The sequence below is a fragment of the Geospiza fortis genome, unplaced genomic scaffold, assembly GCF_000277835.1.
Source record: "Geospiza fortis unplaced genomic scaffold, GeoFor_1.0 scaffold318, whole genome shotgun sequence".
Classification (NCBI taxonomy): domain Eukaryota; kingdom Metazoa; phylum Chordata; class Aves; order Passeriformes; family Thraupidae; genus Geospiza; species Geospiza fortis.
In genome coordinates this window covers 3056684-3074763 of record NW_005054371.1, presented here as the reverse complement: position 1 = coordinate 3074763, position 18080 = coordinate 3056684, and the positions used below count along the sequence as shown (strand labels likewise).

Here is an 18080-nt window from a genome sequence, read left to right as displayed (position 1 = left end):
GGGGGCGTGGGCGGGCGGCCTGCCGCTGCTGCGGGACGGGCTGGGGGAGGCGCTGTGCCGCCTCTTCCTGCACGGCAGGGAAAACACACGGTCAGAACATCTGCCCCTCTGCAGGCATGTGCTTTAGTCAGTGGCATGTCAGTTACTTCTAAGTAATTAGGGTATTGTAGGCTTTTTATTATTAAAACAAAAAATCAAGTGTAACGTGTGCAACAGATTTTCTCTGCTTGAATAAAAATTAAGGGCTGTGAGACATTTGGTAACAATGATGGTGGAATGGTAAACACATTCTGTCATAGCTCCCAGAAAAGCAAGGCCTTTTACCATAGCTACACTTAGAACCACATCACAGTTTGGCTACGCGAGCATCAGAAGATCAGTGTCCCATCAGCTGCCCCAAGCCCAGCTGCTCAGGATCTGCACAGGGAGAGGAGTACCAGTGAAAGCACTGCCTGTCATCTGTGCAGGAGTACCAGTGAAAGCACTGCCTGTCATCTGTGCAGGAGTACCAGTGAAAGCACTGCCTGTCATCTGTGCAGGAGTACCAGTGAAAGCACTGCCTGTCATCTGTGCAGGAGTACCACTGAAAGCACTGCCTGTCATCTGTGCAGGAGTACCAGTGAAAAAACTGCCTGTCATCTGTACAGGAAGGAGTACCACTGAAAGCACTGCCTGTCATCTGTGCAGGAAGGAGTACCAGTGAAAGCACTGCCTGTCATCTGTGCAGGAAGGAGTACCAGTGAAAGCACTGCCTGTCATCTGTGCAGGAAGGAGTACCAGTGAAAGCACTGCCTGTCATCTGTGCAGGAAGGAGTACCAGTGAAAGCACTGCCTGTCATCTGTGCAGGAGTACCAGTGAAAGCACTGCCTGTCATCTGTGCAGGAGTACCAGTGAAAGCACTGCCTGTCATCTGTGCAGGAGTACCACTGAAAGCACTGCCTGTCATCTGTGCAGGAGTACCACTGAAAGCACTGCCTATCATCTGTGCAGGAAGGAGTACCACTGAAAGCACTGCCTGTCATCTGTGGCCCGTCCTTGGGACAGTTCTCTGACTGAGGCACTGCAGGCAACTCAATTCACTGCCACAAGACACTTAATCCCATCTTCAACTGGTAATCATTTCAGCCAGGGCATAAATGAGCCAAAGGGCAGCTCTGTTCAAAGGGACCCCACTTGTCGATTGTCAATTGCCAAAAATTACAATTCCTTTAACATTTTGGAGCATGTTTTAATAGCCAAAGCATGGGTTTTGTTCGGTTTTTTGTTTTGTTGGATGGTTCTGTGTTTTTCTTTTAAAATCAGATGTATGACACAGGGTAATTTCAAGGCTGCCACTGCCTGCAAAGATACTGTGAGGATTTTCCTCCCATCCACTTCAGCCCAAGGAGAGCCATACCTCTCTTTTCGTGTTGGTGTACATTCCTCTTTTTCCTTCTTATCTTTGGACCTGGTCTCAGACTTTTCCTTGTCCTTTTTGTCTCTGTCCCGTTCTCTTTCCATCTCTTTTTCTTTTTCCTAGATTATTAGAAGCATCATGATTTCAGATAAGGTGTGAGTAATTATTAGAGGCAATCAAGCTAATGACAAACAGCATAAAAGCAGTGAGCACTGATGGAACACAGCCCATGATCTGAACTAATGGTCACACCCTCCCAGCTCTTCAGGCCTCTCCTCCTGCTTGGGACACAGCACAAACATTCACTGTAACACAAACTAACCAAAACAGGAGGAGTATCAGCCTGGGTGAGAAAATCCGAGTATCTAACTGGAAATGAACAGTCTTCAGTATTACAAATATCAGGGAAATCTTACAGCTGTAATACATTTTCTAAACTAAATTAAACATGTAAGAATCCCAGGAACCTCTTTCTACTTTAAACATGTGCAGTCATCCATATTAATCCATACTGAAAACTGATATACACTCCTAACTAGAAGTTATCTTAACACAAAACAAAAATACAAACAAGATTCTGCAGTAACATCTACTCTGTCAAAAACCAACAACTAAAGTCCATTTCTAGGTATCAACAGGACCTTTGTGAGAGAAAATATATATCCTGAGCACACTGAGTCTGTCTGTCAAATAAAAAATTAACTACACAAAAACAAAGCTCATCTGCAAGTCTGAACACAGACATCAGACACCGTGGTTTTTAGTACTGATCATTCATTAAAAAAATCAATTCCATGGCAAAAAATAAACAGATATTCCCGGCTTACTCCATAAAGAAGATAAAGAAGGGATGATTTAGCTCAATGGAGGGATGGTGGGAAAAAAAAAAGGAAAAAAAATAAAAACAGTAGAAGGAGGGGAGGTAACCTAAGTGCAGGAAATACCAGGACATTAAACCTCATCTACTCTCAAGTTCTTTTTACTGGGAAGGCTTAGCAATAAAACCTGCAAGTGTCCTTATCCTTACACCTATTCTTACAAACTGCTGTTAGGTATCTCTAAAATCACTGCACTCTCAAGATGTGTCAGGTTTATTTGACAGCATAACTATGTATTTCATCTTGATAAATAAGAATAAATAGTATTTTGAATAGCTCTAAGTTTCTAGTCTCTAAACAATATACAATGCTGCTGGGAAATTACTCTTGGAAAGCTTATTATAAGTTTGATAAAAAAGAACAACCAGCCACCAAGTTCATGGGAAATGCAATCAGGATCAGTATTACATTACTGTTACAAAAACTAACTTTATTATGGCATTAAAGCAAAAGATGAAGTTATTCCCTTAACAACAAGAGTTACTATTGTTTTAAATGATGGTTATAAATATTTCTTTCTCTCTTGAGAGTAAATGAGATAATTAATAAAAATCAAAAATATTGTGAGCTGGTTGAACTAATTCAACGCAAGGCATCTATAATTTTATCAGGACTGTTATTATCAATGTCTGTTTGTTTAAGCTACTGTCTCGCTAAGCATTCTGTGCTTAGTGTACAAGTAATTTTACAGAAAAGTAAGAAAACTTACTTACACTTCCGCCAAGAAAGTAGAAAGTTTTACAATACAATTACATTTAGAAAGAAAATTATAAAAGTCTTATAAAATCTTAACATCAACCTCCAGTGTGTGCATCTCCTTCAGGGATCAGTTTACCTAATTTTTAAAACTCTTTTTCTTCAAGGTACCGTGAATTAGTCAGATACTGAGCACCAAATAATGCAAATAACAAGTGACAGAAAAACCCCTGGTAGAAACTGCTCATTTGTATTTAACGTCCAAGGAACTGCATGGGTACCTAATTCCATCACTGATCTGTCAGGCTGTAAACCAGATGACAAAAGCAACTGTCATTTATCCTCCCTCACTACATGCAATGTCCAAAGAGGTTGTGTTTGTTTCAAAAGGTTTGACATCACATCATATCACATATAAGATGTTAACTTTTAAAATCACTGACTTCATAGTCCAGAGAGGTCTCCTAAAAATGGTCATGGTACAGAATTAGTCACATTTGGGTGAATGGATGAGCTGGAATTATTCAGGAAGCTTGGACACTGGAGAATCAGAAACAGATACACTGCTTCAAACTATTTTCTCCCTTCCTTGGGAAGCCTTTAGTGCAACAGATCAATTACTAAAAGCAAAATGAGAAGTCTGATGAGCATCTTTAGTTGAGAGCTGTCCCTTTCCTTTCCCACACTAACAGTTTGCTTCCTGCAGTAGATGCAGGAGGGGTCTCTCAGGATTCTGTACAGGCCATGGTACCCAGCTGTGCAGTGGAAAACATGACAGGACTTGGATTGAAAAAGGAGATTGTATGGATTCTGCAGAAAGCACTGGGACTTAGACATGCAGACTGACATTACAGCAGTATTTTAACAAGGACCATGTGTTGTTATGTTTACAGCCACCTTACATTCAATAAACTCAATAGAAGCCTATCACAGAATCAGGCAAACACAAAGAACAGTTCTTACCCTCTGAAGCAGCTTGTCTCTATAGTGTTCAACCTGTTCCTGAAAACTCTGGCCTGGCTTCTTGGGTCTTTTCCCAGACTCTAACTCATCCTGAAACTTCATCACCTTAAGCTGTGAAAATAATACTGATCATTAGATTATTTGACTTATTATTATCCAGTTAGGCAGGTGACTGAAAATGAAATTTCCATTACATGAAATCTGTATTCTTCCTTCCTTCTATACAAGCTTGTGCACAGAGATATGAAATTTATTTAAACTGGATAAAAGTAACAAAACCACACACTCATCTGCAGGCACCTGCAGTTGTTTACAGACATGGTGAGAACTAAAAATAGAGGGAATTTTTTTCTGTTACTCTACTAAATTCTGTTCCCATCATTAGTACATTGCACCCTTGTATTTCTTGAGTCATTATCTGTTTTTTTTTCTTTCAAAATGAAACAATTTACTGCAGGTGTCAATATATTCTTTCAACTTCTCTTGTCTACTTCAAAGTTTCCTTTGGAAACAGCCTTTTTTTCCATTTAACCCTGAATGTTAAAATCAAATGACTGACATAATTAGGACATAAAACAATGCACATCCTCTTCAGGGTTGTTTGCACAGAGTGCCTGATTTGAAAGAACTGAATTTTACTAACATAATACTTTTTCATGTGCTAACAAGCTCAGCAAACTAATTCAGTTCCCAAGTGCTGCTAAATGTAATACTAAATTTGCTGCAGTATCCCTGACAGAGTCACAAAGTTAAGCAAATGTCAGAATTTCTCCATGTGGGCTTTTTTTTTTGGTGGGTTGTTTTGGTTTTGTTTGGGGTTTTTTTTTTTTGGTCTACACGAACTAAAACCTTCTCCAAGTTGATTCACGTCGTGAAACTTCACTCACATCTCGTATCATTTGTCAATTCTTTCTTCCTAGTGACAAGTCCTTATACAAACAATCATTCAGGTTTTTTTGGAGGAGAAGATGTCTCTTTTCTGGAGAAGGAGGGAATAATTCAGGTTGTATTTGTCAGCCCTCCTCCAAATGTTCATGCTCTGACTCTCCTGCACATCCTGTTCCAACACTGACATTCTATATATGAGTAGATTTTTTCAGTGTTTGAGCTTTTATTTTTAGCAAACACACAAAGTTGTTTTTTCTTTAAAAATATTTCATTCTTCCACACTGAAAACACACAAAGGAAAAGACTTTGCAACTGTGTCCATTTTGATTAACTGAAAGGATTCTTATTCTCCAGGTCCTCGATTCCCTAATATGAAGTAGTCACAAAATCAAACTCCACAGGTTTTTTCCTCCTTCCCAAAAATTCAGCAGACTGGATCTAATCAGCCCTTCCAATTACTGACAGAAAGGAAAGGTATCACAAACTAATCATGACTGTGTTAAGAAACATAAAACCCAAGCAAGGATAACACTATTTTGAACAAGATCCCCTATCCCTTCAGTTACAGAGCTTACACCAACACCACATTTTTCATTTTAGTCTCAAATATAATGAACAACTTGCTTTGGGGGAAAAAGAAATAAAATAACGTTTTAAAAAAGGACTGTTATCTCATACCACAGTAAACTTCTGTCAAGTGTTACAGAGCCTGCTCTACCTGCAGTTGAGCATTTTTTCTGACAATTCAGCCAATGGAAAACTGTCACCATCATCTGTCACATACCATCTTCTGTAAAGGCATGTTTTTCTTTCCCCACTTTAAAAGCAGAGTTTCAAAGGCAGAAATACCTTTTGGAACCATACAGTCAGTGTCACTGTGTACTCCCCTGTTCTGCTAAGGAATCAGGATAGCATTTCCTACCACCACATAAACTCCAAGGTCTGCAGCTGCTCAGCACCTTCAGTACCAGAGAGGAGGAGTGCAGGGGAGGTTTAGCTGATCCAGCCAGCCTCTTGGGCTCTCATGGCATGAATATGCCCATAAGATTTTAACTCTGTTTTCCCAACTAAATAACCCATATTGTTTAAAAAACAAAACAAAACCAAACTAAAAACCAAAACCAACAGAAGTCCACAAAACCCCTCCATCCTCATAAGATGTGTTTCTCTACATTTTTAGTCACAAAGCTGTTACAGTCTCTGTTTAATCATATTTTGAAAGCAAAGAAGCCTAAATCTCTAGCCCAAAGTAACCTGAGATGAAAATAAACCAGGAATCCAAACAACAGGCTTCACCTGTTAATAAGCTAAATGGATGCAAAAAAACATGCTGACATGCACAGCATACAACCCACTGCTGGCAGGAAGTTTAAAATGGCAAGAGGAATTATTTGCGTGCAGCTCCTCCAGAAACTGAGGGTAGAGTGGGGGCTGAAGGTGGTCATTAGCAGGTGCCTTGAAAAGAGAGAAAAACAGGAAAGGCTGCACTGTGCTAACAACTCACTCAAAACCTCCCCAACCTCCAGCTATGGCAGGATCATGAGGGGAACGTGCCTGACAGCCAAGAGAAGGCTGTTACTGGGTTTCTGGTTTTGTATGTTTTTGCTGCTGTTGTTGTTTGTTTGCCTTGTTATACATACAAACTAGTAAAGAACTGTTATTCCTTTCCCCAGAAGCAGAGCAAAATATTTCTCTGAAAGTTTGATTTTTCCAGCAAGTCTACAAGTAGTAGCATTTCTGCAGCTACAATATTATCAACAACAGATGACAGACATACTGACATACTCATGTAAAGAATCTCTTCTGCCACAGAGCCATCTAGCCTGCTCCATCACACTCCCAGGTTGCCATGTGTCTTGGAGCTAAGCATTTCCTCGCTTTTGGCTTCATGTAAAACAGAAATAGAGTCAAAGATTTAAAACAGACCAGAATCTTCTGAGTAGTCATCACCTTCAAGAAAAAACTGCTATAAATAGCAAAACTATTGGTTAAGCAAAAGCCAATTTGTCTCATCTGTTGTTATTATTAAGCCACAATAAGGCTTAATAGGATACTTAACAGGGTATCTTTATGCCATTTTGCAGTAGCCTTAAATGAGCCAGCTACAGAGACCTCCACAGACTGCAAAAACCAAAGGGTTATATTTTGTTGTAGTGATGATTCCAGATAGCTCCTGTGACCTGACAAACAAATACTCAAAAGTTGAGTATTCTTGCACACTAAGCATCATAATCCAGAGAAAGAAATAATGGAAACTGTATGGAGCTTCTTGACAAAGGTAAGCACCTATCCTTTGTGACAGGCAGGAAAATCTCTTTGGCTCTGGGTAGAAAAATGAATTGGACTTTCAATACCAATTGAGGGGGCAGGGGGTGTTTGGTGTCAGTATCTGTGCAGGGGACAGGGAGGCACTGGCAGAGCACAGCCACAGGTTGGTGTAACAGGATCCAACTCTGTCCCCCCTGCAGCTGGGGGTGTCAGCAGAAAGGCGCAGCAGGAACCCTCCACACCACCAGCCTCCTCCCTCAGTCAAACTCTGCTTTCAGGTGGCCAACACAGAGGTGAGTAAAGCCAGCGACTAAAAAGGACTAAAATCCTGTTTAACCCTTTTGGAAGCAATATGTCTGAATTTGTGATGAGCCTGCCTCCTGCTGCAGATGAAGCCTGTGCTGTGCATTTTTGTTTGGAGTAGGATTATCAAAATTTGTGCAGCAAGGTGGAGGCAGAAGCGAGATACCCTAGATAAAGGTCCAAAGAGGACTATGTTGCTTCATCTTGTCTGTGAGTTTATCTACACTCTAAGGGAACATGCTTATTGAACAATTTAAATAATAAAATTCCCGTTTTTTTTACCAGTTCATAGCACTAAGGTCTCATTACAAAGAGGAATACACCTTTTTGTACATGTCTCAGGGAGGAAGAAAGACACAAAGCGCCATAAAGACCACTCTGAAATTTGAGTTATAATATACAGTAAAGTGCCAGTCTTTCCACACTTAAAAAACAGTTAAAAAATCACTGTTCTTCAGTGTTATAGGAAAGGTCCTGCTCCTACTAAGTTCAGGAAATAGAAGGATTAACAGGGGCAGGAGGGAAGCAAACAAAAGGTTACTAACTTGCATCTTCTGATGGCACCAATCTAATGGCTGAGGCCAAAGTTTGTTTCTTACTTCACTTTCTCCTTCCAGCTAACGAGCTTAATTTACTAACTGTGCCAAGAGAAACAATTGTTGCTTTATTAATGAATTTCCAAAAAATGCATGGAAAAATGTTTTTTAGCTTCCCTGGCAGTCACTGTGTTGACTGTGCAGCTGGACAATTAAACTTCACCAATTTTTTTGCCAAATATTTTACACAACACTTTTTACAATGCATATTAGATGGCATAATTGGAAAAGCTGGTAATTGGTTGTTTTTTTCCTCAGCTCCTTTCCTCAAATTTAGTAATGGATGTGGGTTTTGGCAGGGATTGGGTACATACAAAGAAAAAACCATGACTGTAAATGCTTTGAAGTAGTACAGGGAGTACTTTCCTGTCAATGACAAACTTGAGGAAAATTTTAAATACTCCTATATAGTGTTTGAAATGTTCTCAAAACCAAAAAAATTTTTCTCCTCTTCAGGCAATTCCAAGAGTCTGAAACCAAAACGGTAATTTACTTACTGAAAAGAATAAAATGCAAGCACGCACTTGAAAAACTCAAGCATTTGCCACCTAAAACTTTTACTGACAGAATATACTGCTGAAAGAACTTAAAAACACTTGTGCAGTGTAAAACTGACAATGGTTAAAGCAAATCACTACCTAATCTGCCTCCACAACTGCCAAGATAATGTCTGTAAAACAGATACTCAGTCTGAAAGGAGCTCTTTTCATAACTGCTACAATCAATATTACAGCAACGTGAAAATTAGTTTCACTTGTACTTTCATTAGTCTAACATCATGTATTTTCTACAAAGATACTGCCACCATGAGTCAGGTCAGACATAAATCCCATTCAGCTTCTCACATTCAGAATTTATTCCCTTAATATGGCTGTATATCAGGAACTATCAAACTGCTGTGCAAAGCAAGAGATTTCTAAATGCTTAGTGAGAGTCTATTAATGTCAATAAAATCTGAATAGTTAAAAGGAGGTATATTTAAGAGAAACAACATTTGTGACATTCTAAAATATTATTGGCTGAACATTTCAGAACAATATTATGGTGCTTTGCTAATGTCTGCTTTTAGCTAACTAGCACAGTATATAGCACAAACAGGTAGGCAGCCACAATTCCACCTTCCAAACATTACCCAGGTTATAACCGGTCATTTGGAGATGCTACAACTGCAATAAGCATTTAGCAACTTCTTAATATCATTTTAATGCACTGAACAGAAGCTACAACAATTCTGGTGTTCAATGTACCCCTGGGTCTGAATACTGAATACAAGCCAGGAAGTCATGTACAATTTTAAACCTGATTTTACATGGCAGTGTATGCCAGAAAGGCTTCACTGCTACACAAAGCTCATGGTAAATTCCAGTTCTAGTTACCTTCTCAGTCAAGCACAAGCTCAGAAGCCAGAACAAAGCCATAACAACCTCTGCTGATTAAGCTGAACAGCTACACTAACATCTGTGCTTGGAGAAAGGAGAGAAGGACCAGGGAGCCCTATGAACTGCACACAGGGCTGCAATTAAAATACCTCCAACTCATAACTACATGGGTTGGCTGTATCTTTGTATTCTTTGTTTGATGGCTGAGACAGTGGGAAGAGACACTTTTAAATGCAATAAAATACAGATACTTCAAGGCAAGAAACAGAAAAAACAAGAAAGGTAGAGGACTAAGGCCACATCCAAAAGTTAATCCCAAAAGTTAGTTTTCCAAGAGCAGCAAAGTGTAAGGGCATCCAAGTGATCTAAATCTACAGTGGTACTAAACAGAACACTGCAAAATAATAGTCATTCTCAGCAGGCAATATGCCCTGACCCTATTTTTCATTTTTTCCTCCATTATTTTAAACATCAAAACCAGGCAAGGTAAGGGTGTGAACAAACAAACCTTTACAAAAATATACTGGACTACAACAAAACCCACCATATAACAGGACTATAATTACTCAGGGTGGGCTGAGGACTGGAAAGGTACAAAAGGGTGGCACAAAATACCCCATGCTCACCTCTATCTCTCGGAGTTTGGCACGCTTTTCTTCACTCATTTCTGAGTATTTGACTGATGACTTAGAGTCAGGCATTTCCTCTTTAATAGGGTTGGAATACATGTGTTGTTCTTCTGACTTAGAACTCTGTGTGTCTTCTTCATCTTCACTTTCTTCTTCTTGACTTTACAGAAAACATACAGAATTAACTAAGATGTCACAGATCTCTTAAGTATATATGAAATGTACTATTTCTCTTACTTAGTTTCTAGGATTAGTTACTAGTTTTGAAATCTGTTAAGCTGAATTATGTAAGTCTGCAGCTACAAATTAGTCTCCATCTGTGAGACATATCTTTCTCATTTAATTGAACTGTTGGTTTTTATGATTCACACAATTTACACTTTTCATAGAAACAGAGTGCAGAAGAACTTGTGAAATTTACAGTCATCAAATACATATCTCTCTCAGCTACAAAAGGAAACCCACTCCCTCAGCAGAAGCTCCAAGTGCTGTAATGGTGCTCTTCAGGGATATCAAGTTTAACAGAAGAACAATATTTACTCCTTTCGCTTTTGGGAGATAAACCTGAGAGATACTCAAAATTATATTCCCAGGCTGGCCACTAGAGTGCTGCAGGACTCCATGCAATGCAGGAAATATTTACAGCAGACAGACCCTCTGAGCTGCCTGAAGAGCAAAGTAAAAGACAACTCAAAACCACCTTCTGCTGGCACGGGGCCTATCAGCATGCGGTGAAACACCTGAGAACATGACTCACCGTGCTCCTCTCAGCAGCAGAAGGAAGAGGTTTAGACTCATTCATATGTACCTGACAGCAAGATTTCCATACTATTACCTTAGCTGTTGTTATTTGATGCTGAATTCTCAAATCAGCATAAGTGCAAAGATTATAGTTAGCAACTCTACCAAAAGATGCAATCTATCATGTTAGAAAAAAATCATGGGGGCTGAAAGCATGCTGCACTAAAATCCTGAGTTTTCTCCATTTTCTTATTTTCCTACTTTCAAAATTTCATTTTTGTTCTACTTATGTAGAAAATAACATATATATCTTATAAAGAGTTCCAAAGACACTCAACCTTAGATACATAAAATAAGTATGTTTTCATTAGAATGAAAAAGTATTTACTTTTGAATTTCCTCCTCCTCAGATTCTTCATGTTGGTCAAAAAGCTCCCACTTAGAAGTAGTAACAGCTAGAAGAGACAGTAGGATAATTTTAACAACAAAAAAGCTACTACCTAATCTGAAAATTAGTATTTGTCATATAATTATAATAAGATATACATAGTATATAGCATATAATAAGAATTACAGTGTTGTAAAATTTACCAGCATCTAGCACATAATACACTTATTTCACAGAAATATTCAACCACACCATTATCAGAATATTTATGATTCACAGAGCTATTCACTCACACTGCATATCATACTTAGTAAATCCTTCAAAAGTAGAGAAATATTTGTCAGTTTGTAAAACATTATCTTTCAAACCAAGATTTAAAAAGACTGCCAACCACATGCTCACATTTTTGTTGTTTGTTTTCAGTACTTATTCTTAATAAACTGGAAATTACTTTTAAAGGTTGATCAGTTATTGAAGCAGAATAACCATAACAGAACACACCATTTTCCTTTTTGGTTAAAAATTCAGTGAACAAGTTATAAGAGAAAATCCTACTATGTTACAGCATGAATCCTATTAGCATTTTAATACAGATCAGCTGAAAATAATCATTACATAAGTGACATTATGCTTTCAGTTTACTTCAGTAAAGATACTTTCAGAACTAACCTTGAGCTTCCAGTTCCGATTCATCCACTGCTTCCCACTTTGAAGGGGCAACTTTAAATATAGGCTCATTCTTTTTTGAGTCTTCAGCTGTATCCACTGGTGGAGAAAGAGACACAGAAAAAGAGCTTCTCAGAAGGTGAAACCAAAAAGCACTAAGATAACAATCAGAATTAAACAATGAAATGGATTATACAATCTTAGTATTTGCAAAGTAAAGAAACCAGGGTTTAGATCCTGCTGGGTTACATCAGAAAACACCTCCTGTGTTTCTGGAGCAATTACTATCTAAAGACAGTAGAGCATACTGAAATTAACCAACATTTTACAAAGCTATATGCCAGATCAATTCTAGGCTGTATTTCTAAAAACTACACAGGAAGAAAAGATCCAAGACTGAAGAATCAATCTGAAAGTTGAAACATTTCATACAAGGAACTCCATCAAGATCATCATCCAGAGATTTAATTGGGACTCCATCCAGATCATCAATAGGAGCAGCATCAATAGGAATTCCATCCACATCTTCTAGTGGAGCACCATCGAGCTCTTCCTCAATGGGAGCACCATCAAGATCATCTGGTACTTCCTGAAAGCAAATAATATGTCATTATTTCAAGCACAAATCTATATTGCTTTTCTTCACTTCTCCAATTATCAAGTAATTTATTTTTAAAGAAGCACTTTTATAAATAGCAAAACCTCCAAAATATCTACTTCAACAATTTTTGCTAAGCAGTATAGTTGCTTATTGCAGAGGAAATAACACAACAATATCTTCCTTTAAAAAATTTTAGGCAAGAACTTTAATTTGTCCACAATGTACTGTAAGCTTTCCAGTACCTATATTCAAAAGAAGAGCTATTAAGTTGAGGTTCAGCTCAAAATCAGTCAATTAGACAAATCATACTTCTTTGTTATGAAAGTTTCCCCAAGACCAGTAAAATGAACAACTGACACTAACAGATTATTTAGCAGGAAAACCAATTTAAGGAACACACAAATTATAAATACAGCTGTGTATTCTAACTTGTTAGGTACAAGCACTGTCCTTCACGTGCGTGTTCACCCTGCTTTTCCACTCCAAGAAATTTGTTAAATTATACTGCGGGTGCCCTTCCCACTGCTCTGAAAGGCATCTTTGTGTACAGTGACAATGCCTGAAACTCCACTCAGAATTCAAAGACAGGTATTACAGAGTATTTCCAGCACAAGGAAAATACCTGTCATTCTGTACTAGTCTTTGCTCTGAAACACTTTCACAATGTAACTCCACCACAGCACCTAATCCACAAGCAAGAAACACATGAACAGAATAAACAGTATTTGCTTCTGAAAATATGTTACACCTCTATTTAGGAGCAAGGACTTGGAAGAAAGAAAAAGTACTTATTCATCCTAAAAGAGAGAGCAAAAGAATCCTTGCCAGCTCTATTTTATATTAACACATTTATTCCCTGCCATCTGCAGGCATCACTCCTGAGGTCACTCACCTCTGTTTCTTTATCTTCCATGATATTTACAAGTCCCAAGAAAATATTCTGTAGTTTGATCAGAAATGGCTCTGGATAGATTGCCCAGTCTTCCCATGCTCGGAAGCATGTCATCACCCGTTGCTAGAAGCAAGAGGAAAAAATAAATGCTAAAACATTTGTATTGAGAAATTTTATGTGATGGGAAAAAGACCACAGAGAACTACTACTGTAGGCAACTATTCTTAAGTAGTTCCATACTGAAGTATATTGCAATGATACCATGCTGGGGAAGACTAGTGATTTTACAAAAAATACATATATAGGAACTACATTTTAAGTAATCTCACTTGGGTTTCATTTTGCCTTTAAATCCCTGTTACATTATCCATCTTGGCTGCTGCCAGTTCTATCCTGACAGTAAATTTCATTTTGCCCCAATGTTCAAAGCAGGTGCCTCCACCAAATCTAAGAGAAAAATATCTGTTTGTAAAATAAAATAACTAAAATTAGCACTGGTTTATACATATTATTGAACTTTGTGTTCCTACTTTCATTTTATTCAGCCTGGAGAAGAGAAGGCTCTGGGGAGACCTTAGAGCCCCTCCCAGCACCCAAAGGGGCTAAAAGACACCTGGAGAAGGATTTCTTACAAGGATAAGTAGTGACAAGAAAAGGGGGGAATGGCTTTAAACAGAAAGAGGGTTGGCTTAGATTAGCTATTATCACGAAATTATTCAGTGTGAAGGTGCTGTGGCAATGGCACAGGTTGCCCAGAGAAGCTGTGGCTACCTTGAAGTGTTCAAGGCCAGGCTGGATGGAGTTCTGAGCAACCTGGTTCAGTGAAAGGTATTCCTGCCCATGGCAAGGGGTTGGAACAGCAGATCTTTAAAGTCCCTTCCAAAGCAAATAATTTTATCATTTTCCTTTTTAAAAAGCATATTTGAAAAGATGTGTTTCAGTTCGACACACTAAATGTAACTGAAGATATAGATGTATTAAAGAAATCTGCCTCTCTTTATCATATAATTTAAGAAAGTTTTAAAATAGTAGATAACTAAATTCTCAATTTAGAGCAATTGAGAGCAGAAGGAGGACAACCAGGATGAAGATCTTAATTCACACAAACTAACTACTCTGTAAGCTATGTATTTAAAGCTTCTGACTGAAAAACAAAAAGAAAAAAAGTGCAGAGGCATCATGAAAAGAGAAGGGGTCAAGCATGAGAAGCAGAGAGCATTCGACTTCAAAAACCACTTTCAAGTACCCATGGTCAGACTGCTTATCAGAACTCTAAAATAAAGCCTGACACAAAAAAACCCCAAAACGAAACAAAACAAAACAAAAAAAAACCCCCACGTTTAGAAGTAACTTTATGCTGTTCTGCCCAGGAGCTTCTTTCCCACACTGAGCACTTCCACACAAGTTCACTTCTGAAACTGAAATACAGGTGGCCCTGAACAGTAAGAAAGCTAGAAAGCCTTGTTCGCAATTCAAGTGATAGAAAAAGATATCCTCTCAACTCCACAACTGTACATCTGCTGGTACACTTCAACTGGCAGATGCTCATTTCCTTCCTTAACTGCAAGGTTATCCTTGCAAAAGAGAAAACTTTTTTTAAATTATTCTTTTTAAGGCCTAAATAGGGACCTTGATGTCTAAGCCATCTACGATAGTATGCAATCTCTTGTGCAGGAACATCTATTTATGTGACTTCTATGTCATGTAAATAACAATGAAATACATACCTTGAAATTTTCAGACTGTAAATGGCCTTGTATTGTACGGTAAGTAGCATTGAGATCAGAGAATATCTGACATAATTTTGTTTCAAAACTAGAATTAAACATATACATTTCTTTAGTTAAACTTCATAATATGTGTTTTCTGGACATACACAATTCATGAAAATACCTGGGACACAGGACTCAAAAGCACAAGGTTCTGATCCTTACAGTAGCCATGAACTGAACTATAAAGCAAATATGATTACTATATATTAAATCACCTTGGACAACAACAGAACTGTGAAGGGAGATCTTCACATCTGCTGCAGTCTCTTTATACACCCTGGAAAGATTGGAGGACGATAAAAGGAGTTTTACAACCTTAAATAGAATGAAAGAATTGTCTCAAAATTCAATCTGTATTTTAAAAAAATCTTAGTTATACTTATATTCTAATTTAGTCAGTGAGGCCCTCAATGAAAGCACATTGAGCAAAAGTTGCCCAGCTTCCCTTGAGCTTCTCACAATGCGCAAATAATAAACCGGCACAACACAGACACATCGCAACAGGAAACATCAATTGCAATCACTAGTTTTGAAACATGCTGAGTATTTCCCACCATGCTGCCCTAACATTAGAGGGACTCCAGGAACCAGACACAAACATTTAATATGACAAAGATATTGTCCCATGGACATTTTTCCTAAATTCTTCTCAGCACCTTAAAAATAAACTACATTAATATCCCTTTATACCTTATTCAAGGTTTATGGAAAGTTACACCACCCTCATTTTAATTAAAATAAATCTGTTAAAAAATGTACTTCTTTGCTTGAACTATCTGCTAATACCGTATCTTGAATATTATCTACAGCTCTTTCTGTCAAGAGGCACATGAGGTATTCTCACCTTTATGGAGTTCCATGCAAGCGGTCCCTTGAATAGGGCACATATATTTTTTCCATTACCAACATGCTACATCTTACACATTTTCATGCAAACAGATATAAATACCATCAGTCTGTAATAGCAGTAGCACAGAAAAGTCTGAATTTCCTACAACCACATTTATCCAGAGATGTACATACAGAGATGAATATAAGAGGGTTTTTTTTAACAGCCAATCACCTAAAATATACTTACAATTTTCTATAGTAGGAAGCATTGGCAACTTTAGCTGAAGAGTTGTATAACACATCCGACACTAGATACAATCTTGCGATCTGCAATAAAAAACGGTCGAATTAAGGAAAGTCCAATTTAAATTCTTCTGAAAATAAAGGCATTTTCACAGAAGGAATACAAGACAGTTCAAACTATCTGGAAGTAGCTAATTAGAATTAAGTGTAGCACAGCTATATTATCAATAAACATGTTAAGAGGCAATTATCCCCCTGTAATGCCGTAGGGTACTAACTACTGTAACATATCACCATAGCATTACATAAGAGAATTGTGGCATTCCTGTTTAAATTGTCTCATTTGAACAGATCATTTCACTCTTCTTAATTTCACAGTAAGGCAGAATATTACTTACAAGCAACTTCAGAAAGAATAAAAAACATGTAACAAAATTCCACAGAAGGGATGATACTAAATTTCGAGTCCACACTTCAGTACAAAATCTCAACACTACCTGCAACTTACGAAATAATGCTTGTAAATTACATGCACATGCTGCTAAGTGAGCTCTGCCCCCAAAATACAAGATTATAGAAAATCTCCACACCTTCTTAGGAAGAGGAGTCTTGAGGATGGACAATGACTCTGTAATGCAGTCCACAATTTCTTCGGCAGCTTCTGCATTATTTAGACAGAAGACCATAGCATCACCAATGTCATTCTTCCGAGGTGTTAATCCACGTAGGATTTCCTCTAGTTTGTCCCTCTGTCTGAAATACCAGGAATTTTAATACTTTCAACATGAAATCAGAAGTACTTTTGCGAATTTCCATTTAACAATGTTTTTTTGTTTTTCCATATTTCCATACATACAGAAATCGAGGAAAAATACTTGAGAAATAGTTAATTAAGCACATCAGAATCTCTAATAAAGTAATTATCTTTCTGGATTTAGTTTTGGCCTAAACCAAATGGATAAATCTAAAGCATGCAAGTCATTTCTGCTACAGAATAAGAAACACTAGATTCAGAAAGCTAATAAATAAACAATTACTTCACATTTTTCCTGACCTTCACATGCAGAGAACTTTTTAAAGAGAATCTCTTTTTGAGCCTTTCCAAAAGAAGGTATAAGAAACAAACTGTGTATTAAAACCTACAGAAGCATGACTGTTGTGGTAACAATGATGAGAAGTATAAAACAAGCAAAAAAATTCCACTTTAGTAACACATTTGTAACAACAGCAGCAAAATTAGGAAAAGCAGGTCTCTATTTTCAGTGCCACAGCCACCCCTAGTAGAGCAAAGAACTCTTGATGATCTCTCTCTTTCTGTTTATTAACAACAGCTCCCAATTTTAATTTCTGAGGAACAGCATCAGTAAGTTTAAGATTACACAAACAGTTTAGTTTGTGAGGTCATACCAATGTTGAGAAAGATGCTACATATCCTCAGCTACAGACAGCAGCAGAAAATTGGGAAAAAGTCTCATCTTCCTAATCCCTTTCAAATTAAGGATTCATAACATTGGAATGAGACTTTCAGTGATGATAAATCTAACCAAATCAAGAATGTATTTAGCTACAGGTATGATCAGAAGCACTGAGGTGAAGAGACACTTACTCAGACACATACATAGTACTATGACAAGTATGACAATTCAGGGGATGACACATCAGAGCGACAAAAACACAAGGGGCAAACCCAGGCAGCCCAGCTATCAAGGCAGCACCATCCATCAGTGATACATACTCTTCCTTGAGTGCACCCTTCTTGTTCGGTTCCTCCACAAACGCTTCTGTTTCTTGCTCTTCTGACATCCCATGCAAGTATGGATTCAATGGTGGTGGCCTCCAGAAGGATCCATTTTTGAACATACGGAAATCTTCTGTCCTCCACTTGGTTGGAGCATCCCCCTACGAAAAAAAAACCACAAGTATTTTTACTTTGGTGTTATTTTACTTCA

At 37.9% G+C, this 18080-nt stretch overlaps 1 protein-coding gene across 4 annotated transcripts in view; it reads right to left on the bottom strand.

Moving 5' to 3' along the window:
• Positions 1 to 18080, bottom strand: part of U2SURP (U2 snRNP associated SURP domain containing) — a 43040-nt gene that overhangs the window by 2029 nt on the left and 22931 nt on the right. For 3 of the 4 annotated variants that reach the window (XM_031060016.1, XM_031060017.1, XM_031060018.1), the window contains 12 exons: positions 17867 to 18030; positions 16722 to 16884; positions 16136 to 16215; positions 15013 to 15100; positions 13286 to 13408; positions 12225 to 12381; positions 11796 to 11891; positions 11127 to 11193; positions 9995 to 10157; positions 3935 to 4045; positions 1398 to 1516; positions 21 to 67 (listed from right to left, as the gene is read on the bottom strand). In XM_031060016.1, coding sequence (XP_030915876.1) covers positions 21 to 67; positions 1398 to 1516; positions 3935 to 4045; positions 9995 to 10157; positions 11127 to 11193; positions 11796 to 11891; positions 12225 to 12381; positions 13286 to 13408; positions 15013 to 15100; positions 16136 to 16215; positions 16722 to 16884; positions 17867 to 18030 — 1378 coding nt within the window. Of the gene's footprint in view, positions 1 to 6; positions 68 to 1397; positions 1517 to 3934; positions 4046 to 9994; positions 10158 to 11126; positions 11194 to 11795; positions 11892 to 12224; positions 12382 to 13285; positions 13409 to 15012; positions 15101 to 16135; positions 16216 to 16721; positions 16885 to 17866; positions 18031 to 18080 lie in introns of all 4 variants that reach the window. The other variant, XM_031060019.1, reaches the window with a different exon arrangement.